Raw genomic sequence first — 26,158 nt, 5'->3', positions numbered from 1 at the left:
TTTAGACCTAAAGCATATAGTAATGAGAGGACGAAAGTCTATACTGTTTAAGTAAACAGGTTCTATGAGCAGTATCCAGGTTAACATCACACAGTGGTATTTTGAATTAAATTGTACTTGTGTTTCGTTTCCGTGTTTTGCTGCTGTAAGAGGAAAGCATCCCCTTTCTCGGCCCTCCTCCCACCTCCAGGCTAATTTGCAGCATTTCTACATCTCAGAGTCCACCCTTAAGATCCTTGTCACCCATTGTTTTGTTTCAGAACGCTTAATCCATCAAGGAAGGTTAAATTGGATTATCCCAGTAGGGAAGGGATGGGGGCTTTGAGCATGAGGGATTATCCCTGTAAAGGGCTGCTGCTGGTGGTGGTGGTGGTGGTGGTGTGTGTGTGTGTGTGTGTGTCCTGCTAGTGTTGAATGATGGAGACCTTAGTCTGGATTCTGAATCCAGGTGTACTGGATGCCGCTCCGGCGTAGAAAGGGTTAAAGATGCCCCCAGTCGGGTAGAGCAGACTGGGAGTTGCGCAGGGTCTCAAACGCCTTAAAGCCGCCCCTCAAATTGAAGACGAGTAAATCATAGTTCGTAAATCAGAAAGATTATCCAGTAGTACGTTACTCTGTTTATTTCCCTTTCGTCATCCCTGAGTCTTGGGTCAAGTCCATCCCAGTTGTGTCCTCCAGGAATCAAGGGAACTACGCAAACCCCCGGTGGGTTCGCAGCCGTAGGAAGTGCAAACCACGCCCCCGCCACGGCAGCCGCCCCGCGTTAACTCCCTAAGAGAATCTCAGTGGCCGGTCAGTTCCCTCCTTGGTGAGGATTTTTCCTTGCGCGAGAACTTGTGGAACGCCGCCTGGCCAGATTTTGCTGCTGAGGCCTCTGACGCCACTAATATCGGGCCAAGCAGGGAGTGCTGCTCTTTCAGGGCTTTTGTGAAAGTTAAGTAAGCCAATTAAAGTCCAAAACACGCAGTCTGGAACAATACAGCGCTCGATAAATGGTCTCCATTATTATCATTATCCGTTAGTTACAACTGGGGATGAAAAAAAAACCATACACACAAAAACCCGGAGAACCGGAAAGGTCTGCAAAAGGGGCGGAACGCGGGAACTTCGATTTGGGGAAGGGGTGGCGGGGGAGAGCCCACACAAGCAGCCAATCCAGCTGTCCCGGGGAGGAAGAGGAGGAGTCAAGGCCGGCCCCGGGTCTCCGCACTGCTCAGTCCCGCGCTGTGAGGTTGGCACAGTTGCAGCTCATCGGTCCCTTTGGTTCTCTTAGTCCCGAGCGCTCGCCCACTGCAGCTTCCTTTCCCGTGCAGAGACATGGCCTCTGGCACCACCACCACCGCCGTGAAGGTGAGATGAGCCCTCCCAGCCGCAGCAGTTCGCCCTGCCGGGTGCCTTCTCGTCCCCGCCCCGGGGTACTGCGCCTCCGCGGGCCATACGCACGGCCCGCGCGCCCCTGCCGCGGCGGGGAGGGACTGGGGCTCGGCGCTCGGGACTCACTTGCTGCTCGAGGAGAGGGTACGCTTGCGAATGATCCCCTCCCCAACACACACACACATACCACCTTTTGGCTCATCTGCACCCGCTGCCCGTAGGGCGTAGGCACCCCTTTAGAGAGAGGTGTCGTGGATGGGAGAGGCTGCGCCCAGGCCGCCACCATTCCTGAGCACCACTCTTCTCCCGAGAAAGACACCCGGCTGGAGCCAGCAGGTGTCCGGGCGCCTGCGCTTCTGTGACCATCTCCTAGTGCCTTGCGGGACTCCAGCTTCCGCTCTCTGACTCTGCTTGCTGCCTGCGGCCCACGTGGGAGAACTGCTTACTTGCTCTTTTGCATGCTTCCGGCTTCTTCCTCCGAACGTAGGCCTCCGTGCTGAAGTTTTCCCCAGCAGCGCAATGCTGTAGGGGTTCTGAGACTTTCTTCGAAAAGGAGTACAGGCGTCCCTTTTTAGGGCTGCACCGTTTGGAGGCGTCCGGCTTCAAACTGCTTTGTTTTGCAGCCTTGCAAGTTAGAGTTCGATTTCCTTGTGCCCTAGGCCTGAGAGGTCTTGATACAAGGGATCATTGTGCGGTGGGAAGCTTTGTGCTGAAGAGGGCACAAGTTCTGAGAGTAGCAGCTGGCTTCCCTGGGGTTTTAAACACTTCTCTCCTGGTTAGTATTCCAAGAGCGAATTACAGCACATAAAGAAAAATCGATGCTAAAACTTAAGACCTCTTCTAGGGCGTTTATTACTGGCTAAGAACGCAGTTAACTTCTTTGATTTTTAGACATTTTTGACCTATGGGATAGGAAGGTCTGCGATCTTCTCCAGAGCATCTCGATACCCTACACTCGACTGCAGTTTTCCCGGGAGAAGGCAAATCTGCGGTCAGTGTGTAATCAGCCAGATTAGTTTATCAAGCCCTTGCAGGTTTAAATGAGCCAGTTAGAATGAGAGGAATGGTGAAGGGTGTTGCATCCAGACTTACATATGAAACTTATTTTGTCATTTTGAAAAGAATCTTGCATCCGGCAAATATTTATAGAAGGCCTCGCCCCTGCCTTCATGGTTTGGTGGAAACAAGGCAGAAACGGTTTTCATGAAACTCGTGTGAAGTATGTGACTTCTCTTGGGTGCTCATCTATAAACTGAGAATTTCACTACAGAATTTGCTGGGAGAGCTAGAATTAAATTGTCTATGTTGCACATGGTTGAAGCTTATTAAGTGGTAGTGCTTATAAGTGGGGGAACTGAGATTAATTTTGAATGACCTTTTCCCCAACAATTATTAAGTTATTGTGTTAGGTATCATTAGGCCACAACATTTCACCTTACCCTTGCAGGAATACACTTCGAATGCCATTAAAAACAGAGAGATGGTGTTTAAAACAGTCTTACTTTAATCTGATTAGCATTCTCCCTGCCACACGGTTTCCCTTCAAATTAATGCAGTGCATTTAAGTGCAGAATGGGCAGTGTGATTCTCAGAGACCTGATGTAAATATTGAATAATGTGTATTTTTGATCTTGGCAAGCTTCTGGATATAAAATTAAGAGATACATATGGTGCTAAGACTGCCTGCTGATTTCTCTTTCAGTTTAAAACAGATGACAGCTTTGCTGTTGAGATTCCATGATGCCAGCACCATATTCCCCAGACTTCTAAGGCAACATTCTGTATAGAAAATGTGAGGTGCCAGTGTCCAGAGCAAATAGGTTAAAAAAAAACACATCCTATTCCCAAATTATAGAATAATGGGACTGGAAAATGTTCCTTCAAGACCATCCGTATAACCACACAAATCCCTTTTGCGGGTGTAAAGTTGAGGCCCGGAAATGTCAGCTAAGGTGTCCAGAATTACACAGCTGGACCTAGATAAGGACACAGTTGGGCCTAGAGCCTGGCATTCCACCAACTAGATGTGAGGCATTTCTGAAATCTGAAGTGTGGTCTCTCTGCCCTGTTTTCTTGTGACTTAATGCACAATTAAAATGAGCACTTGATAGAATGTCCATCTTGAAGAGGGAGGCAGAGTGCGAGCAGAAAGCAGGCTATCTCCAGTGCCTGCTGGACACCACCCAGGTAGAGGTGTAGGAGGCACATGTGTGTCTGAGCCCCACTGGTGTTGCTGGCAGGTCCTTTGAGAGGTGGCTGGGTTTAAATACAGTAACGTGTAACACATTCAGCCCAGTTCTAGGTACTCCTTTAATGTCAGCCCAAGTACCTCTCTTTTTAAAATAGAGATATGAACAGGGAATGGATCTTAAATTCATTCTCAATTTAGGAGGTGCAGTTAACGCATGCAAGTGAAAGATTCCACTGAGTTTTGGATTGGCAGTATAATATTTGGCATATCTTTCAAATCTAGCCATCTACTGGTGGAATCCTAATCAAAAATATTTATTGAATACCTGCCAGACACTGGGGATGCATCTTTGAGTAAGCAAGGCCTTTATTTTCTTCAAGTTTATATTCTAGTCAGGGTGGAAAACCAACTGACATGAAAGTGAAACAGCAATAAGATTCCATTGGGTGAGGGGTGTCAGACAAGACTCCTAGGGAGGTGGATTTTAAGCTGTGCAGTAGTCTGCCTCCAGAATCTCTATGTTGAAACCTAATCGCCAATGTGATGGTATTAGAAGATAGGGCCTTTGGGCATGATTGGGTCATAAAGGTGGAGCCCTCGTGAATGGAATCAGTGCCCTAGAGAGCTGCCTTATTCCCTCCACTAAGTGAGAGGACACCATCTATGAGCCAAAACGTGGGTCTTCCCCAGACACTGAATCTGCTGTGACCTTAGACTTGCTAAGCCTTCAGACTGTGAGAAATTTCTGCTGTTTATAAGCCACCCAGTCCTAAGATACCTTGTTATAGCAGCCTGAATGGACTTAAACAAGCTGATAGTGAAAATAAGGATAAAGATCCAAGTGAAGACCTGAGGAGAGAGATGGGGGTAGGAGAGCAAAAACCAAGGTGTTGCAGAAGTGAGCTCAGTGTAGTAGGAATGGAAATCACGGATGCACAGTGAGAATTGGGTGAATGCAGCTCATAAGGCCATCCTTATAGACCACGATCAAGAATTTTGATTTTAAATATTTTGGAAACTGTGGAAGAGCAGCAGGTGGCGTTTGATTTACATTTTAAAATGATTAACCTGGCTGTTGTGTACAGAATAGCCAGTGGGCAGGGGAAGAGCTAAGAGATCAGGCCAGAAGTCTTGGTGTTGGTGCTGAAGTCTAGGGTGGGAGCCATGGAGATGGTGAGGAATAATGAAATTGGGGATAGAATTTGCAGGTAAGATGTGGGGAGTGCAGGAAGAAGAACAGGATGATTTCTGCTTTTGACCTGGAAAATCAAAAAGATGGTGATACTGGTGGGTCATTTCAAAGTGGACGATAAGGGGCCATGAGTGACTCCTTGGAGCCAAGGAGGGTGAGTGTAGGATTCCTTCCTCCCAGATACTGCTGGTTAGGGGGCCAGAGGCTGAGATGCTGAGGGGCCTCTTTACTGTAGGAGCAGAGTGGGTGGCAGGTTGAGGGAGGGAGAAAGCCACCTGGAGTGAGAGTAATTGAAACAGTCTTTTTTGTGGTTCACTGCAGTGAGAGGTGGTCCAGGCAGGGCGTGAGGCTATTACTTGGGGGGTAGCCATGGAGAGAGGCAGCAGGAGCCAGAGGCTATGGGATTAACATTGCCATTGTCTGAGAGGACCTCAGGGAGACATTGTCCTCCAGCATCAGCCAAGGGCAGGTAGTATTCCTGAGAGAGGGCCAAACTAGTCTTTGGCACCCAAATAGAGGGCATTCTGGAGGGCTCCAGCAGTGTAGCATGACTCCCCTGAGCAGCCTCCCAGCTTTCACTCTGGGAGATTAAAAATAAGACTTGGCCAGGCACAGCGGCTCATGCATGTAATCCCAACACTTTGGGAGGCCCAAATGGGCAGATCACCTGAGCTCAGAAGTTCGGGACCAGCCTGGGCAACATGGTGAAACCCCATCTCTACAAAAAATACAAAAATTAACTCGGCACAGCGCTGCACACCTGTAATCCCAGCTACTCAGGAGGCCAAGGTGGGCGAATCACTTGAGCCCAGAAGGCAGAGGTTGCAGTGAGCAGAGAGTGCGCCGTTGCACTCTAGCCTGGGCGACAAGAGTAAGATCCTGCCTCAAAATAATAATAATAATAACAACAACAACTTGTTAATCATGGTTGCTGTGACAAGGAGGGGATATGGTCCCATTGTGGGTTGGTAGTGAGCTATAAACATAATGATATTAAGGGAGACGGACAAGTCATGGTTTGTAGACTGTGGAACATGGGCCTTTACACTCTCCGCTTGGCTGTCGCGAGTGTGGCCTACAAGGGCCTTCAGCCTGAAAGTCCTTGTGTGGCCATCTGAAACTGAGGACAACCCGCAGGCCCCAGTTGAAAATCAAATGACCAACGAGCCTTCATTTTTTTGCCTAGGGACACAAGGGCATTTTGGGCAGGACAATTACTTCTTTTGTAGGACTGTCCCAAGCATTGCGGGACATGGAGTGCAACCCTTAACCCCCTCTGCAGAAATGCCATTAGCACTCCCCATAGTCATGACAACAGCCAGAAATAGCCCTGTTTCCAGACACCCCCAGGAGAGCTGTTTGACATTTAGTTGAGGACCCTAAGGCAAAATCACAAAAAGACTACCTGCTGAAGAGAGGTAGGAGCAGCCAGGTTTTGTACTGCTCAGCAGGGTAAAAGGAGGAAATCGGGCTTTTTTTGTTGCTTTGAGGAAGTTTATTTTGATTTTTTATTTTTGCCAGGAGTGGTAGGGTATACAGAAACAGTGCCTGATATTAATACATTATTTCACTTTATTCTTTTGATAATTGTATGGATTAAGTAAAAATCTTACCCCTATAGGTGCAGTTGAGGAAGCAGTTAAGGAAAATGTTTGTATGCAGTGGATCCTGGATCCTTACCTGTGGTTGTTGTCATGGCATTCCAGTCTGTGCCTCAAAAGCATCTAAAGCGGTGGTTCTCAAAGTGTGTCATGTATTCATATCACCTGGTCATTTGCTAGAAATGCAAGTTCATAGGCCCCACCCCAGTCCCAGTGAATCTGAAACTCTGGGGCTGGGGCCCAGCAATCTAGGTTTTGACAAGCCTTAGGATATTCAGATGTCCACTGAAGTTTGACAGCCACTGACCTAGAGAGCTTTGGAAAGGGTGACCATCTGCATTTTTAACAAGCTCTTCCCTTAGTGTAATAGTTTCCTGTTGCTGCTGTAACAATTTTCACAAATAGAGTGGCTTAAGACAACACAAATGAGGCTGGGCGCGGTGGCTCATGCCTGTAATCATAGCACTTTGGGAGGCTGAGGTGGGTAGGTCCCTTGAGCTAAGGAGTTCAAGACCAGCCTGGGCAGTATGGTGAAACCCCATCTCTGCAAAAAATACAAGAAAAAAATTAGCCAGGCATTGTGGTGCATGCTTGTAGTTCCAGCTCCTTGGGGACAGGAGGATCACTTGAACCCAGGAAGTTGAGGCTGCAATGAGCTGAGATTTCACCACTGCACTCCAGCAGCCTGGGTGACAAAGTGAGACTCTATTTCAGACACACACACACACACACACACACACACACACACACACACAGAAATGTATTCTCTTACAGTTCTGGAGTCCACAAATCCAAAATGAGTCTTACAGGGCTAAAATTAAAGTGTCTATCGGACTAGTTCCTCTTAGAAAATCCATTTCCTTGCATTTTTCAGTTTTCTGAACCTGTAGAACCATGAGGTAAATAAGCCTTTTTTCTTTATAAATTATCCTGTCTCCAGTATTCTGTTATAGAAGCAGAAAACAGACTAAGAAAACTGTTGTGCTTGTAAGAGATTGGGACACAGACACATAGAGAGGGAAGACCATGTGAAGACACATGGAGAACGCTGCCATCTCCAAGCCAGGGAGGGAGACTGACCTTAGAAGAAATCAATCCCAATCGCACCTTAATGTTGGACTTCTAACCTCCAGAACTGTGAGGAGATAAGTTTCTGTTGCTTATGGGGAAAACCCATTTCCTTGCCTTTTTCAGCTTCTGGAGGCACCAGGACTTCTTGGCCCATGGCCTCACATCATGTCCCCTTTTCTCTCCCTCTGCTTCTATCATTTTATCACTTTCTTCCTCATTTGACCTTCTTACCTCTTTGTGATTTCATTTAGGTCCCACCCAGATAATCTAGTATAATCTCCCCATCTCAAGATCCTGGATTTAATCATATTTGAGGCAGGTTCTGGGAATTAGGATGTAGCTAGGATCTCTTTGGGGCAGGGGCATTATTCAGCTTACCACACTCAGCCCACATTTTAGAAATTTATGGTCTAGGCCCTAGAGCAGGTTGCTTAGTTCTGAGGGCACTTTAGAACCACCTACAGAGCTTTAAAAACAAACTGTGCCTTGCCCAACTAATCAGAATCCCTGGGGCCTGGGCTTTGGTATTGAAAGCAGGAGAGGGGGAATGTCCTAGTATCCAGCAGCTGGCTCAGGAGGGTGGGTGGGTCCTGCTGTTGTTCCACAAGCATAGGAGAGCTCTAACAAATACATTATGCATTAGGGAAAATCCTCCTCTGAAAAAATCTGGCCATTTCAGCAGGTAAAGTGTGTCTTTAAGAGGATGTCTGCCCTTTAGCCTGGTATCTGTACTTTACAAGGGGCGTTTGGTCAAATAAAAACCATGGATGTTTTGAGCCCTTGGGTTGTCCAAGCTTATCCGACTAAAATATAGAGTCACTATATTAGTTCGCTAGGACTGCTGTAACAAAGCACTACAGACTGGGTAGCTTACGCAACAGAAGCATTATCTCCTCACAGCCCTGGAGGTTAGAAGTCCAAGATCAAGGTGAGATCAAGCTGGATTTCTTGTAAGGTCAGTCTCCTTGGCTTGTAGATGGCAGTGTTCTCCATTTGTCTCACAGGGTCTTCCCTCTGTATGTGTTTACATCTCGATCTCTTATAAGGACAACAGTTTTCTTAGTCTGTTTTCTGTTGCTGTAACAGAATACCTGAGACAGGGTAATTTATGAAGAAAAGAGGTTTATTTAAAAGAAATGAAAGGGAGACCAGGGAGATAGGAAAAGGAAACACAAAAAAGAGAGAGACAAACTTGGCTTCATAACAACCCACTCTTACTGGAACTAATCCAACTCAATGAGAACAAGAACACCCTCCCCTGGGACTGCATTAATCCCTTAATGGGGGTGGATTGTTACTGCAGCTTAGGACTCAAACTCCTCTTAAAGGTACTACCTCCCAGCATCACTGTATTTGGGGAACAAGCCTCAACATGAGTTTTGAAGATGACCACATTCAAACCATAGCATGAGCTATACTGTATTAGGGCCCATCATTGTGACCTCATTTGATCTGAATTACGTCTTTAAAAACTGCAAATACAGTCACATTCTGAGGTACTGACAGTTGGAACTTCAACATATGAACTTAGGGGAGACACAGTTCCATCCATAACCACTACCTACAAGGGTGGCCTACAGAGGGGGGTGTCTTTTCTGAGATGAAGCCCCCACCTATCCCTGTGGACCCTATTGCAGGTTTTTAACAGTCCTCCCAGCCGGAGACAGTTGGTTGCTCCCTCCCATACAGCTAGGCTTCCAGGATTTTGCAAGGCCCTGACAGGCCTCAAAGCCATGTCAGCCTAATAATGAGGGCTTCTGTCTGCTGTGCTTGCCAAAATTGTTAAGGCAACCAGATCTGAAGGACTGCAATGCTCAGATCGGGCTGTGCCAGCTCCAGCTCTGGCTCGCTTACGTCATCATGAGCTTGAGGCACTCAGAGGCAGCCCATCTCCCTGGCATGAGCTGGTCTCAAATGCTTGGGGTCATGGTATTTTGAGAATGCCATTATAGAGTGCTGGGTTCCTTACGGCAGTGCGCCCAGGCCTCGAAGTGATGGTGAATGGTTTCTGGGACAAAGAAGGTTGGTAAAATCTCTTGTAGCCAGGTACTAGTGGAAATAGACACAGAGTAGGGGCTAGTATGCACCCTTTCCACATTGCTGGAAGTTCTGAGCAGGTGAGCTGGTATTTGGATAAATGCTTTCACAGTCTTAGAGAAGTCAGACCCTTGGATTGATTTCCTCTTGAACAAAAATTTTTTCTTCACTATGAAAATGCTTTCTTTGTGGTGTCTTTAGAACATGTGATGTCAAGACATAAAGAACAGCAAGTGCACATACAGTAAGACATGGCTGTCATAGAATAGATTGTGTGTGAATAAAGGGTTCACATCACTTCCACCCTTTACACAGTAACAGAAGGCTTTAGGCCACCTACCTCTTCCTTGGCTCACTCAAAGTCTTCTTCCTCCTCATCCGTGGCCTCCTGCTACTGCTGGTGTTCAGACACCAGGTCATTCATGTTGCTCTCAGCCTCAGTGAATTCCATCTCGTCCATGCCCTCGCCCGTGTACCAGTACAGGAAAGCTTTGCACCGAAACACACCTGTGAACTGCTCTGAGATGGACTTGATCAGATCCTAAATAGCAGTGTTGTTGCCAGTGAAGGTGGCAGACATCTTTAGCCCCCAGGGTGTGAAGTCCATACAGCTCTTTTTATATCTTGGGGGATCCAACCAACAAAGTAGCTGCTGTTCATGTTTTAGGCATTAAGCATTTGCCTGTCCACCTCCTTCATGGACATGTGACCCCTGAACATGGCAGCCGCCATTAGGTAGCAGCCATGGCAGAGGTTGCAGGCAGCCATCATGTTCTTGGCATCAAACATCTGCCAGGTGGGCTCATGCACCATCAGGGCCTGGTACTGCTGGTTGTCCCGACTGGTCAGCAGGGCGAAACCAGACATGAAATGCAGGTGGGGGAATAGGACCCTGTTCACGGCCAGCTTCTGCAAGTCAGCACTGAGTTGGCCAGGGGAGTGCAGACAGATGGTGACCCCACTCATGGTTGCAGACACCAGGTGGTTCAAGTCACTGTAGGCAGGTGTGGGCAGCTTTAGGGTTCTGAAGCAGATGTCATCAAGAGCTTTACTATCAATGCAGAAAGTCTAGTTTTGAGAAGTTTGGTTTGATGGTCAGTCAGTGGAAAAGTGTGGCATGAGCCACTAGCTTTTAAAATCTGTCAAGGACCTTGATTGACTCCCTATTTCAGAACTCTATCTTGTGTAATAAAGAAGTCCTGGCTGGGCAGAAATTCCATCTCAGGTCTTGAACACATTTCTTACACAGTCTAGAATTAACTGAACTGAGGACTGACGCTTCCGGCCCAGGAGGCCTGGCAGGGTCTTGTCATTGTTTCCTGAGCGTGGATGAAGTCATTGAGAGTTTTCCTCCCCTCTGAGATGATTCACTCAGATACCTGGAGTCACTGTTTCTGTGCTTGTTCTGTGACCTTCGTCATGAACTTGACCTCTCTGAGCATGTTGCCTCATAACATGGAGACCAAAAAAACTTTTCTAATAAGGTGTAATGTTATGAAGGACTCCAGGGGATATTGGGAGAGGGCAGATCATAGTGGTTAAGCTTGAAAGACCTGGATTTCTATCCCAGCTTTGCTCCTTATGATTTGCTCTTGGATGTTTTTAATTTTTATGCTTCTCTTTCTTCGTTTGTAAAACGGGTAACATTCTATAGGGCCCATCTTATGGTCGTGATGATGAAATAAGGTAAGATCACTGAAGCACTTAGCACAGTGCCTGTAACATGTAAGTCCACAGACACAGTTACTTTATTACTAAGGCAGTATTGAGTTGACACAAACTTAGAGACTCAAGGGAATGTGGATAGAATTGGGCCATCAGTGCTTGGGTACTTCATCCCAGTTGTACTTTGCTGTGGGGCCAGCAGGTGGCGACATTGGCCACATCTTGACCCTGCCGGCCTCCATCTTAGAGGTCCAGTTTCCTGGGATGGCGGGACTCAGTTGCTACGCTTGTCCCTGTATCCCTCGCACAGTGTAGGTTTCGATAAACAACTGGACCTAGTTAAGTGACTGGATGGGCTTGCCAGCAGATCATTCCAGAGCAGTAGCCACTCTTGCTTTCATGTCCAGGGCTACTACATGTTCCTTGCTGAGGGCTGAGTTGCCAGCTACCTAGTGCAGAGTCATTATGCAGTCAGGTGATGCAGACTGAAGCCTGGGGCTGCTGAGAGTGAGCTCAGGGGCTCTGAATTTCAGCAGGACACCTGGTTAGCATTTCTCAACAACTGCTACAATGCTGGGCAAGTTCACGTAAACTCAGAGGGTGGCTCCAAACAAAGCCCAACTTGATTTGTGTATTTGATCCCAAGCATCCAGTGTTGAATCAAGAATCTGAGATGCCATGGCTCAGGGAACACCCAGAAACAGCCAGGTCAAAGTGGTGATGAGTTAAAAAGCTAGTAGCTGAATCCCAGGGAGTTGGCTAAGAGTAATTTCAGAGTCAGCAGTTCATATCTGTATCCCAGGTGAGGATGTGGGCTGGATGGTTTCTTAGCCTCCTCATGACCTGTGGTGCTTCAGAGGTCCATGGAATGAAGGATAAGTTGGAGAAGCCAGGCTAAAGAAGGGTTGGGATTTCCTAAAACGATGAATTTTTGTTGTTTTCTATTGAAGTGCCGTTATTTAAATGTATTGACTTAAGTGAACACTTCTGTTGGTTTGAAAGCTATAATACTGGTTACCCTTTAACAATAATGTGAAGTTCATTGACATAAAGTATGTTAACCTGCTGTGGTTTTAATAATATACCTCCACAAGATGGCGCCAACATCAAAACCTGGCTTTGCCACTTAAGGAAATTGTGGTGGACAGTCACAAATTATGTAACCATGTCATGGGAAACAGGCAGAGTTCTTCAGTAAAAACTTCACTAAATTGTCCTTATTTTCTTGTTTGTTTTTTGTTGTTGTTGCCTTTGTTTTTTGTTTTTTGTTTTTTTCAGGAAACTGAGGCAGAAAGGTAACCATTTTTTTACGTGTTGATAGGACTCAACTTGTGTAACCTGACCTGAAAATTATTTAATTCAGATGTTCACTGAATTCTGAACTCTGGAATTTTTTCTTGAGGCCTAATTTATTTTATTTAGTTACCCAGGTGACAATAGATTTAAAGCTTTTCATTGAAAAACAACAATGCTCAGGTCACTTCGCATTAATTAGGTTTCTAATAAAGTTAGCCTGGCACTATTTACTTTGTCCTTTAGGAAGTACCAGCCCAAGGAAATTTCCCTAATGATTTGTTACTTAATTTTTAGTTTTAGCAGTTTAGTTAATATTTATTTTTGTAATTGTTCTTGTTTCTGTTTCTTAATCATCAAATTAGATCAACTCTCAGGTTTCTTTAACTCTGACAAGGACTTTCAAGATAATCTCTGAAAAATGCAATACAATTCATGAACTTAAAAAAAACTTATAACTACATTTTGAATTACTTATTTATGTTTACATAATTTACTGAGTAGTATACATGAGTATCCTATATGTATATCTACAATATGTAAATACGAATTTGCATACATATATGAATGATTGTTTTCATAAATGTATATGCGGGTAACTTTTCATGCTATTTCAGTCTCCTCTGTCTGCATTCTCTCCTAGCTCTGTGATTCTAATGGCATAGGAAAGATAATCTCTAATTTCTTTATCAAATAGAACAGTGAGGAGAAATCACTACCAAATGGAATATCTAATATTTCATATCCCAGCAGTCTTCTGGACATTCTTTACTCTGTTGTCCATTTGACAGAGAAACAAAATTGATTAGAAGGTACTTTCCACTACCATATTTGCCTACTTTTAGGTTTGATTTTCTAACTTGAGTTGGTTAGAGTACCTGTCTGTGCTGACTTATAATTCAGTCAGAAGTAAATGTGATGTAGTCCAAAAAGGTGCCCTACATTTTGGTTATTTCTAGAATATAGAAGGCCTTCAAATATTTGTTGATTTTTGTAGAAGGCTTTGAAATATTTGTTGATTGTTGTTCAGTAATTTTCAGATTTCAAAAAAATAGGGCTTGGCAGGAATGGAGAAGAGCATATGAATAAATGAATTTGCTTAGAATTTTATTTCTAATAAAAATCACCAAATACAATAATCTTCTCTGTCTTTTTCTCTCTTAGATTGGAATAATTGGTGGAACAGGCCTGGATGATCCAGAAATTTTAGAAGGAAGAACTGAAAAATATGTGGATACTCCATTTGGCAAGGTTAATATATCCAATTAGTGGAGACATGTTAGTTTTTTCATTTCTCCTTGCTGGCTTGATTTTTAAATTTAAAAAAAAAAAAATTGCTTTTGTTTTGGCAGCCCAGGGCTGTCTGCTCACAGCAGAGAGGGCCAGAAGTTCTGCTGTTGGGTTCCATCAGCTGAGAAGGTGTCTGACGGATGCCTCAGACTTTGATGTTTTGAGAAAATGGCTACTGGATATGTACCTCACTTCTCTAATTCTGTTGCTGGAAATCAGTTACTCATTTCAGAACACAGACTCATTCCAGACTGTACTTTCAAATCTACATTCAAATCATCTTCTAATATGAGGCCAATAGGTCACACCACACAAATTAGGGGACAGGCTGATGACTAATAGGATGAATTATGATTATTAAGTGACATTCGAGTGAAAAGAACTGTTTTGGGGAATGAGAACATACCTCATGTTAGTTGAATGCATAACTGAGCTAGAAATAAAACGTTCCTCCTTTTATAGGAGAGGTTGCTTGTTCTTCAGTCCCGTGTCACTTAGCCTATGTATGCCAGGGTGAGGGTGTCTGCATTCTCCTAATTCCATATTGCTACGTCCTCTGGTCCTTCTGTAAGATCTGTCTATCTGGCTGTCCCAACCAAACCCTCCTTTTCAGCTAAATTCTTAGGTTGACCTTGTGTGCTCCCAGTCCTGCAGTCATCTTGGTTCATTTTCTTAAACCCCTTGGTTCTAAGGATCTTTCCAGCCTTTGTTACCTCAAGTCATTTCCAGGATCATCTTAGACCTGGTTAACACAAGCAGACATTTCCAGTACTGAGTTGTTAGTGTCATGACAGTGACTTCTTATCCTTTCTGCCTTTCACCCTCATACCTGTTCTTGAACCTGCCCAATAACCTTGACACATCTAAGTTTGACCAGTCTACCATGATAGTCCCCTGGGGTACTCATTACGAATAGATCTGACTAAATGGTACCTACACAGGTACTCATGGTAACCTTGAGTCCTGTGAATCTATGCTTGCAGAGGGATCAATAAGTGATTGATTAAATGATTATATTGATAATCAGATCTTACCTCTTCTCTAAGTTGTATCCTCAGACTCTTCAGATTCCATGAGTACTGTTGTGGTTGAACAATTTTAATTTACATACCTGTTTTTAAATCGCTGAATTAATTGACATTTTTTCATTGCATGCAGCCATCCGATGCCCTAATTTTGGGGAAGATAAAAAATGTTGATTGTGTCCTTCTTGCAAGGTATGGTATTTTAAGCTTTTTGGATGTTACTACTAAAGGATAATTTAAACTTAAATTCTGGAAAGAGTAAAGATACAAGTATGAGTTTTTATATGTTGACAGAATCAGAACATCTTAGTAACCTTTATTTACAATGTTTCATTTTTGGTTAAGTTATATTGATTTAGGAGATGAAAGATCTAGATCTCATGCCCTTGCCCCTTAGATTGGGAAAGTAGATCAGATGACTAAAATCAAAGCTCTGGTTTTAGTTCTAAATGCAAGAAGAAATGTTTTGTTCATTTTTTCCCCTTTCTTATAAAGATAAAGAAAAGCAATCCATCATTAATGACCTCTTGCTAGTAGTAGTTTTATGTCTGTGGAGGGTGGGCTTAGGGCTTCTGAAGTGGGTTACTTGTGTCTGTGCTGTTGTTTCCTTAAGGAGGCTGATGCTGTTCCGTATTACAGAGGAGGCCAAGTCATTTTTATCCCATTGTTAGAAATTAGTCAAGATATATGTATGAGTTCTCTATTGTTGTGTAACAAATTACCCCAAATTTAGCAGCTTAAAAGAGCACACACGAGGCCGGGCGCGGTGGCTCAAGCCTGTAATCCCAGTACTTTGGGAGGCCGAGGCGGGCGGATCATGAGGTCAGGAGATCGAGACCATCCTGGCTAACCCAGTGAAACCCCGTCTCTACTAAAAAAGTACAAAAAACTAGCCGGGCGAGGTGGCAGGCGCCTGTAGTCCCAGCTACTCGGGAGGCTGAGGCAGGAGAATGGCGTGAACCCGGGAGGTGGAGCTTGCAGTGAGCTGAGATCCGGCCACTGCACCACTCCAGCCCGGGCGACAGAGCGAGACTCCGTCTCAAAAAAAAAAAAAAGAAAAAGAAAAAAGCACACATGATCTCCTGGTTCCTGTTGGTCAGAAGTCTGACACAGCTTAGCAGGTCCTCTGCTTGCGGTTGCACAAGGCCCCACAAGGCATATTCAAGGGCTGAGTTCCCATCTGGAGCTTGAGGTCCTTGTTCAAGCTCATGTGGTTGTAGGAGAATTCACTTCCTAGAAGTTACAGGACGGAGGCCTTTGGCTCCTAGAGGTGGTTCACATTCTGTTGTGTGGCCTGCTCCACAGGCTGTTCACTTGGCAGCAGCTTGCTTCTTGCTATTAGGGTATGGCAAAGGTGCTAGAAGTCACCTCCATGGCTAGACTGTACCTTGCAAGCATGCAGGAGACCAGTAGGAGAATCTCACGTGCATGCTTGCAAGGTAGAGCCTAACCATGGGAGTGACTTATAGCACATTTGCCATTTTCTAATGGCTGGATGCAAGTCCCAGGTTCACTGACACTTTATACAGAGCATGACAGTGGGGACCACACTAGGCTCTTTGTCTGCCAGTCTACATTTTTGAAACAGAAGTGGCTTCTCAGAATCCAGGGAACCTAAATTTTAGTTATAGTTGGTCACTGGAGTGGGTTCTAGGAGACCTCCTGTGTTAGTCTGTGGTCATTGCTAGAGAATCACTTAATTTTTTCTAGACTCTAAGAGAAAACAGTTGGTGGTGTGCTCATCACGGGTTGACGATTTCTTCTGTCCTTAGGCATGGAAGGCAGCACACCATCATGCCTTCAAAGGTCAACTACCAGGCGAACATCTGGGCTTTGAAGGAAGAGGGCTGTACACATGTCATAGTGACCACAGCTTGTGGCTCCTTGAGGGAGGAGATTCAGCCCGGTGATATTGTCATTATTGATCAATTCATTGACAGGTAAGCAGTCATACAAAATGCTTTAGGCTATTGTAGCTTGTAGCTGGTCATTTCTAGCTCAAATGGACGATGTTTGGGAACCAGCAGGGAAACCGGGAGGGCAGGGCCACAGACTTGCTTGCCTTTTTTTTTCCTTTTCTTTTTTTTTTTTTTTTTTTTTGGTAGGGGGACAGAGCCTCACTCATCACCCAGGCTGGAGTGCAATGGCATGAACTCGGCTCACTGCAACCTCCGCCTCCCAGGTTCAAGCAATTCCTCTGTCTTAGCCTCCCGAGTAGCTGGGACTACAGCAATTCCTCTGTCTTAGCCTCCCGAGTAGCTGGGACTACAGGCGCATGCCATAATGCCCAGCTAATTTTTGTGTTTTTAGTAGAGATGGAGTTTCACCATATTGGTCAGGCTGGTCTTGAACTCCTGACCTCAGGAAATCACTCACCTCGACCTCCCAAAGTGCAAAGTGCTGGGATTACAGGCGTGAGCCACCGCACCCAGCCTGCTTTAAGCTTTTCATTGTGAGTTTTTGTTTTTGAATTTTAATTGACAAATGATAAATGTATATGTGAGGTATAACATTATGTTTTGATACATGTATACCTTGTACAATGATTAGCAAAGCTAATTAACGTATTACCCCACATATCATCTTTGGTGCTGAGAACATTTGATTTTTACTTTAACAATTTTGAAATACATAATACGTTGTCATTAGCTATAATCACCGTGCAGTATAATCTCAAAAACTTATTCCTCCTGTCTAACTGAAATTTTGTGCTTTGATCAACATCTCCCAAAACCCCAGCCCCTGGTAACCTTTCTACTCTTTACTTCCATTAGTTTGACTTAGTTAGATTCCACATATAGGTGAGATCGTGCAGTAGTTGTCTTTCTGTGAATGGTTTATTTCACTTAACATAATGTCCTGCAGGTTCACCCATGTTGTGGCAATTGACAGAATTGCCTTCTCTTTTTAGGCTAAATGGTATTCCGTTGTGTATGTAGACCACCTTTTCTTTATCTGTTCATCTGTTGTTGGACATTTATGTTGCTTCCATGTCTTGGCTATTGTGAATAATGCTGCAGGGACCGTAGAAGGGCTGATGTCTTTCTTGACATAAAATTTCATTTCCTTATACACCCTGAGATGGGATTGTTGGATCATGTGGTAGTTGATGTTTTTAGTTTTTTGGGGAATTTTAGTAATGGCTGTACTTATATTCCTACCAGCAGTATACAAAGGTTCTGTTTTTTGTCACATCCTCATCAACACTTACTATGTTTTGTCTTTTCAATAAAGGCCATTTGTGGCCTGGCACAGTGGTTCATGCCTGTAATCCTAGCACTTCAAGAGGTTGAGGCAAGAGGATTGCTTGAGCCCAGGAGTTTGAGACCAGCTTGGGCAACATAGTGGGACCTTGTCTCTATAAAAAATAAAACAAAAATTAGCCGGGTGTGTTGGTATACACCTGTTGTCCCAGCTACTTAGGAGACTGAGGTGGGAGGATCGCTTGAGCCTGGGAGGTCAAAGCTAGAATGATTCATGAATGCACCACTGCACTCCAGCCTGGGTGACAGCAAAAAAAGCCATCAAACAGGTGTGAGGTGATACCTTATTGTGGTTTTTATTTGCATTTTCCTAATGACTAGTGATGTTGAGCATTTTTCATACAGCTGTTGTCCATTTATGTGTCTTCTTTTGAGGAATGTCTATTCAAGTCCTTTGCCTACTTTTTTAATCAGGTTGTGTTTTTGGAACTTTCCTTCAGTTAGTTTCCTTATGTGGTGCCAAAAAGGTTGGGGGCCGCTGTACTAGGGCCACCCCCTCCCCTATTCCTGGTAGAAATAATTGCCTCTCAGAATGCTCTGGATGAAGACAGGAGCCTCCTGGGCTGGATGGAGAGTGGGGAGTAGCACAGAGTTAAATCATTTGGGGATCCTTCCACAGTCCCCCATCCAATCACCCTGCCTACTACCTCAGTCCATGCTGCTTCTCCCATCAGTTATCTCTGAGCTTACGGCACTCACAGCCCTCTCCTAGAGCTTCTGCTATGGGAGAGAGGGTTGTCCAGTCCAGGCCACTGTGTCTTCTGCCTTTCAGGGATTCATTATAATTTCTGGTCCATCAGAAGCATTCTTGGTTGTTTCCTGATGGAATGAAACTGTTTTGAAATTGCCCATCCCGTTGGTCAGAAATGGTTGAATATCAGCAGTTTCATGTGGTTCAACCTAATAAATAATGGGTTTAGACTAAAATGGTTACATGTCTCTCACCCTGAATTATGTCCTTATCATGTATTTATACCTGACACTATATATTTATGACCTGTTTCCCTCTAGAATATAAGCCATGTGAGATCAAAGGCCTTGTCTGCCCTGTTTGCACCATATCACCAACGCCCACAGTTCCTGGCCCATCTTTGCGCTGTCAGTATTTTTTGAGGGCTTGAACATAGTCATTTGAATAGAGGGATAGGCTGGAGTTTGTGTTTTGGATACATCTTGATTAAAATCTCAATGGCTGTCAACGTCCATGTGTTTGGAGGTAATAGTTTAAGAAAATGATTATAATATGTTTGCTAAATAGAGCAGAATACAAAACTCCATATTCAGGATGATCCAGATTTATGAAGTATTACAGATGATACTGTAAAGTCTGAATTGGGCACTGAGCCTTGGGTTAATTTGTTAGTTAAATGGTATAACTATACACTGTTGCATTTCCCAGATCTTTTACTCACATACTGGCTCTTTCAAGAAAGCAGTTGGGTCAGAAGTTGGAGACTAGAAAGAGAACAGGTATTGCCATCAGATCTGGTTTCATTCTATCTTAGCGCATCTTAGCCAGGTAACCTAGATCTTCTAGTATTTTTCTGTTTATGAGACATATGAATAACCTGCCTTCTTAATGTTTCCTTGGAAGTTCAAAGTCTCTAACAAGTGCCTTTTGTGGGATCTTGCATGTGTTAACCTTCTGAATAACTGAGTGCCATTACTGAGAGTGTGGGCGGACTGGCTGGAGGGTCCACTAGTTGATACTACTTTACAACAGCAGAAGAAAAGAATCTGTTAAAAGAAGGATCCCTGGTAGGGCGCGGTGGCTCATGCCTGTAATCCCAACATTTTGGGGAGGCTGAGGCAGGCAGATCACCTGAGGTCAGGAGTTCATCAACATGGTGAAACGCCGTCTTTACTAAAAATACAAAAAAAGTTAGCCAGGTGTGGTGGTGAGCACCTGTAATCCCAGCTACTCGGGAACCTGAGGCAGGAGAATCGCTTGAACCTGGGAGGCAGAGGTTACAGTGGGCCGAGATTACTCCATTGCACTCCAGCCTAGGCAACAAGAGTGAAACTCCGTCTCAAAAAAAAAGAAGGATCCCTAAGAAAATATAATTTAGCATGAAATCTCAATTTTTACATTGATTACTTATTTGCAGTGATAACGTTTTGAATATATTAGGTTAGACAAGATTTTACAGTTAATTTTACCTGTTTCTCTTTTACTTTTTCAGTGACCACTAGAAATTTTTAAATTACCTAGGTGGCTAACATCATATTGCTGTTGGATGCGTCTTTTAAGTGTTACTGCCTTTGATTGAGCTGAGTGGGTTCCACTTAACCAGGCTTGAGCACGTATATGATTCATTATGTGTTTGAACATCTTATAGCAGAAGAAAATCAGAACTTTTTGCCTTGTGGGTAATACCCTCTATGTGTTTTACTGATAGCACATTTCTTAGTAAAGTGAATCTTGGTGTGTTGAGACAGGCATCTCCTACCTCCACTTGCTGATGGCATCAGATACAAATAGCTACAGGCTTTGCCATTTTTAGCCTGGGGTTTCCCAGAGTCATACCCACAGCCTCAACTTGTTTAACAGAATTGTAACATCCTGTAAAGCCACCCGGTGGATTATAGATTCCAGGGCAGCTGGGGCAGGAGCATTGAATCAGGAGGTTTCATCTTGACTCTGTTTGGCCCTGGGCAAATCACTTTACCCACTGCGTGTTGGTTCTTTCTTCCAAATGGAGGGCTGAATTGTACCATCTCTCTCTTTCTCTCTCTCACTCTTTTGTGTGTGTGTGTGTGTTTTGTTTTTTTTTGTTTTTTGTTTTTTTTTTTGAGACAGTCCCACTCTGTCGTCCAGGCTAGACTGCAGTGATGCAATCTCAGCTCGCTGCAACCTCGCCTCCTGAGTTCAAGCAATTCTCGTGCCTCAACCTCCTGAGTAGCTGGGATTACAGGTATACACCACCATGCCTGGCTAATTTTTGTACTTTTAGTAGGGATGGGGTCTCACCATGTTGGCTAAGCTGGTCTTGCACTCCTGGCCTCAAGTGATCCACTCATCTTGGCCTCCCAAAGTGCTGGGGTTACAATTGTGAGCCACTGTGCCTGGCCCAGGCTCCTTTTCCCTACACTGCCCTTGTATTCTCTCCAGGGACTTATCTAGAAACACACATTGGCCTATTGCCATAACTCTGTCAGCACACTGTCTCAGAAAAAAAAAAAAATCCTCATCCTAAAGTGTGCTTCAAAGGTTATCAAGATTGTTTAATAATATGGCTATTCTTATTTTATAGATGGCCAAGCTAAAGCACATCACTTTCTTTTCCTTCAGTGCCAGCATGGGCAGGGCAGGGGGACCAGCCTCAGACTTAAGAAAGACATGTGGCTGGTTTTTAGGGTTGTTTTAGAAACATCAGATTTCTGCTCTAATGACGAAATATACTCTTGAAGGACTCTGACAATGCTGGAAGCTCTTTTAAGAAAAACGTCATTCTTTTCTGAAAATTTTTTTTCTTTTCTTTCTCATGCTACATTACAGCTGATGAAGTTAAAAAGCCTGGGCATGAGAAGAGGGGAACTCTGGGTGTGACTGTCCTGGAAAGAGAGATAGAGAGTGCAGTGGGCTCGAGTATGTTTGCGTATGTGCAGCCAGTCTTTGTATCTTTCTCATTCGAGGAAATTCCATAGCAATTAAAGTGAACATAATAATCTTTCATTTGTGAGTAGAGCATCCTAGAAAGCAACATATATCTTGCTCTAGAACTTAAATTCCAAAAGAATGGGTTATATTTTTCATTTTCCCATTTTTGTTGCACAGGGACGAGTTTCCTAATGCTTCCTTGCCATAGGCCCTGGCCTCTGTGTGCAGTGTTCTTCCCAAATCAAAAATTAAAAATAGGAGAATCAGAATCTCTACCAAGAACTTTGTCTAGGAGGCTTGTCTGCAGTAGGTTTCTTCAGTGCCTATGCCTCCTGCTGGATCGTGTTTGATGAATCCATTTCTTTTAACTTGTACAAGGTCCCCATTGTTAGAGCCAGAAGTCATTTGGCCACTGAGGGTAAAAGATGGTTAGGAGTGGGATTTGTTCCACTTCTTTGCAGCGATTAAACAGTCTATTTGAACTGGGGAAAGTATTTGACCTTTGGTCTGTCCTGAAAGAAAGTCATCAGGCTATTTATACATTAAAAGGCTCTCATAAGATATGTACTCCAAGATTCATAATTTTGGAACTTCTCTCCTGTGGTACACACCCTTGTATGTATGCATACCTGGCTCTCACTGAGTCACTTATGGGAAACTGAAGCAAGATGTTCTGTTTATGAGGGAAAAAAGACCTCATAAAAGAGTCAAAGTAAATGAGACTTAGAGAAATTTAGAAGCATGACTATGCATCACTGGGCCTTTGCTTAGTTTTTATTCATCAGCCATGGAGAAGAAAGGCATGACTCTTTCCTGCCTCGCGCACCCACCCGACTTCTAAAGCTCAACTTCGATGATGCATTATAAAGTGGTGCACAGGATTGGTTTTAATGAGATTTTGCCATTGGAGCAAAGCAAGACTGTTTCCCTGCCAGCTGCTTTATTGAAATCATGAGGCATTTTGTTGTTTCCTCCTGTACTTGTGGTACATGGGCCCTCCATTTTCTAGCCCAGTTCTTGTGAGATGATACCTCTACACAATCATTTGTATGTGTGGGAGAACTGATGATATGGCCTTTCTTTCACCCCCAACTACTAACTGTCCGTGCCATTAAAGATACATGGGCAGGGGATTCCAGCAATTTCTACACTTGCTCTTCTTTCTCTTTACCATTAATCCTGATGATTGTAGGAAATCAGTACGCCATATTTATTATGCAAATCTAAGAAAAACAAGATCTGTAAACTGTTTGAAAAGATGCCCACGTTGTATTTTTTTGTTGTTTTTTTAGATAGGATCTTGCCCGGGGTAGAGTGCAGTGGCCTGATCAAGGCGCACTGCAGCCTCGACCTCCTGGGCTTAAGCAATCCACACACCTCAGCCCCTCTAGTAGATAGGATTACAGGAATTTGCCACTATGCTTGGCTAATTTATTTTATTTTATTTTATTTTTTTAGGAGACGGGGGTCTCACTATGTTTGCCAGGCTGGTTTCAAACTCCTGGCCTCAAGCAATCTTCCTGCTTTGGCCTCCCCAAAGTGCTGGGATTATAGGCATGAGCCACTACATCCAGCTACATATTTTTTAAAAAAGGATCAGATGAGTAGGACTTGCTCAACTGCTGTCACTGTCAGAAGTATCTCAAGATGAAACTTGCAAACATATCAGTAAGGAGAAGGATGAGATTTCTTTTTTAATAGTCTTCTTTATCAGGAATGTTTTGCAGACATTGATTTTTTTTTTTTTATTTTTTTCCAATGAGAAAAATAAGACCAAAAACTGAATATTAAAGGAAGCACAGTGTGATTCCTGGTGCTAGGTAGTTTCTGTAAAATGTGGCTAATAACATATTGGCCTGTTGTGCCCAAGGCCTGTGTTTGGGTTCTACCTTCTCAAAGAATGCAGTGAAAGAATCCCAGCTTAGAAGTGAGGACATCCAGAATTCTTTCCTGGCTATGCTGTGAAATTCGTTTGTCACTTAGTGTCCTCATCTGCTAAATGAGAGTGTTGAATTGATTCCTAAAAGTTCTGGTATCCTCCCCTCTTCAGACGATTTCTTCAACTTATTTTCTTGCTAAAACTGGGAGGGGTTCGACTTCGCTTTTGTCAGCATTCTTACTCATCAGGAAAGCCCCGCTGTAAACACAGTGCTGAAGGATCAGTTATGTCAGTCTTGTTTCCTTCTCCCAGAGACCAGCCCTGCCTTGGGCTTCCCCTAGAACTTTATGTCATAGCATAAAGCTCTGGTCCCTGAGGTTGGGAGTATGCTCTAATGTCAAGTATTTTGTCATTCTCTTTCTGCCTCTTGATGACTACAAAGTGTTTTATGGTAAAGAGTTACACAAGAAGCCTTTATTTAGCTCTTTGTCTCACTCCTGTCAACAGCTATTTTTAACCTTTACTGTTCTTACTGCTTCTTCCTCATTTCCCTCACTCTTTAGCTGAGAATGTCACCTCCACCTTTATAGAGAAGACAGAAACTTAAGCATGAACTCATCATCTTCCTTCACCTTCCCTTTCCCCGGTTACTTGCGTCCCCATTCTTTGCCATCCTCTTGTCTGTAGCTGTCCTTGAAGTGGTGTCCACTATTCCCCTGGATGAGGTTCATTCTTACGTTCTATTCCATAACCTAGTTGTGTTATTAACTTCCCATAATATATCCTGTTATTAAAAATCCTACACTACCAATTTTTGAGTTCCTATTAGGTGTCACAATCAGTTAATCCCACTTATGGCATACAGCAGTCATTCCAGTTTATAGTGGAGGAAACTTAGGCCCTTCCTATGTTTCTGACACTGCTTATTATCATAGCTCTAGAAGACATCTTCTGTCTACCTTATCCTTCCCTTTTATAAAAAGTGAGAAAACTGAGGCCCAAAGAGATTGTTGTCACCACCTGTTTAGAGTGAGGATTTTTATTTTTGTGCTACTGTTTAGCATGATCTCATGAAATATAATAGAAAGTAAGGAAAAACGTACCTGTTTATTAAGCAGCCTTGCTTGACTAGGATATAAACATCCATTGGTTTTCCTCCTTTTTTATGCCACCACCAGCACTCAGGGGCACTGTTGATATCAGAACAGTGGCAGGATCTTAATGGTATTGGTCCAAATTCATAAGTTTTCACTTCTCTTTTTTTGAGACAAGATCTCACTCTGTCGCACACACTAGAGTACAGTGGCGCTACAGCTCACTGCAGCCTCTCGACCTCCCAGGCTCAGGTGATCTTGCCACCTCAGGCCCCCAATTACTGGGACTACAAGCGTGTGACACCACTCCCAGCTCATTTTTCATATGTTTTGTAGAGACAGGGTTTCACTATGTTGCCTGGGCTGGTCCTGAATGTCTAAACTCAAAGGCTGCAACCACCTTGGCCCCCTATAGTGCTGGGATTACATGTGTGAGCCTCACTTACTTCTGGTTATTAAGACAGAATTTTTCCACTTCTTAGTCTGATGTTGTTTCTGTCCGAATTTTTTCTCATGACTGCCTATTCACGCTGCTGTTTGATTCTTGGGATATATTTTAAATGATGGGTAGATTCACTTCCCCTAAACCATCCTCCTTATGAGCAGCCGTTATTCTGCTCTGCCAGTAAATTAATTGACTCATGATTCTGCATGTTGGGGCTTGTTGTGGATACAGACCATATTCTGAAACGTCCTCAGAGGTCGATGATTGTGTTTGCCTCTGCCAGGGGATGAGTGTTTACCCTCAGCTTGTTTGCAACACCACATTTCCTCAAAGGAAACGTATTAACCAACGGCTATCTTCAAGCCAATGTGAGAGTCTTGATTCAAGAAACAACCTACCAGTCAATCTATGTCTAGCCTTTTCTCCCTCTCTTTGAAAGTGCCAGTGTTCTCTCTTTGACTGTCTTGAACTCATTTTTCTTGCCAGCACACATCATTTTGTCTCCTTTACTTTTCCATAGGCAGTTTTTTTTTTATTTGTCGGCTAACTTCTTATCACATAACCCTGCTTGACAACCTTAAGCAATTTGTTGGATACCCTTGACTTGAGGCCCGTCAATATGTCATACTTTGGGATTGGCAGAAGAAATGTTCGGAAGCATATTTTCCGTAAATGATAGTGACAAGTGGGCCGGGCGCGGTGGCTCAAGCCTGTAATCCCAGCACTTTGGGAGGCCGAGGCGGGCGGATCACAAGGTCAGGAGGTCGAGACCATCCTGGCTAACACAGTGAAACCCCGTCTCCACTTAAAAAATACAAAAAATTAGCCGGGCGAGATGGCGGGCGCCTGTAGTCCCAGCTACTCGGGAGGCTGAGGCAGGAGAATGGCGTGGACCCGGGAGGCGGAGCTTGCAGTGAGCTGAGATCCGGCCACTGCACTCCAGCCTGGGCGACAGAGCGAGACTCCGTCTCAAAAAAATAAATAAATAAATAAAATAAGGAAATTTATTGTATCACATAGCAGAAAGAAAAGAGGTGCAGTAAGTTCCAGAGTTGTTGTTTCAGCAGCTCAAGGATGTCACCAATGATCCAAGACCTCTCTGCTCTCCCATCTTAAGTAGCCTTACCCTGGGGCTGG

At 44.0% G+C, this 26,158-nt stretch overlaps 1 protein-coding gene and 1 pseudogene across 2 annotated transcripts in view; one reads left to right on the top strand and one right to left on the bottom strand.

The window, feature by feature from the left end:
- The first annotated feature begins 421 nt into the window (after window positions 1–421).
- The window catches only part of MTAP (methylthioadenosine phosphorylase), a 56,184-nt gene continuing 30,447 nt past the window's right edge, over window positions 422–26,158 (top strand). The window contains exons 1-4 of one of the 2 annotated variants that reach the window (XM_017884204.1): window positions 422–1,350; window positions 13,589–13,675; window positions 14,873–14,931; window positions 16,512–16,679. In XM_017884204.1, the coding sequence (XP_017739693.1) occupies window positions 1,318–1,350; window positions 13,589–13,675; window positions 14,873–14,931; window positions 16,512–16,679 (347 nt within the window). In that variant the 5' untranslated portion in view covers window positions 422–1,317. The remainder of the gene's footprint in view (window positions 1,351–13,588; window positions 13,676–14,872; window positions 14,932–16,511; window positions 16,680–26,158) is intronic. The other variant, XM_017884200.1, reaches the window with a different exon arrangement.
- LOC108536946 (tubulin beta chain-like) lies at window positions 1,744–13,208 on the bottom strand (annotated as a pseudogene).

Source organism: Rhinopithecus bieti, unplaced genomic scaffold (assembly GCF_001698545.2).
Source record: "Rhinopithecus bieti isolate Rb0 unplaced genomic scaffold, ASM169854v2 scaffold_1403, whole genome shotgun sequence".
NCBI classification, from domain to species: Eukaryota; Metazoa; Chordata; class Mammalia; order Primates; family Cercopithecidae; genus Rhinopithecus; species Rhinopithecus bieti.
Note: the sequence above shows the minus strand (reverse complement) of the source record. Positions and strands in the feature narration are given on the sequence as shown.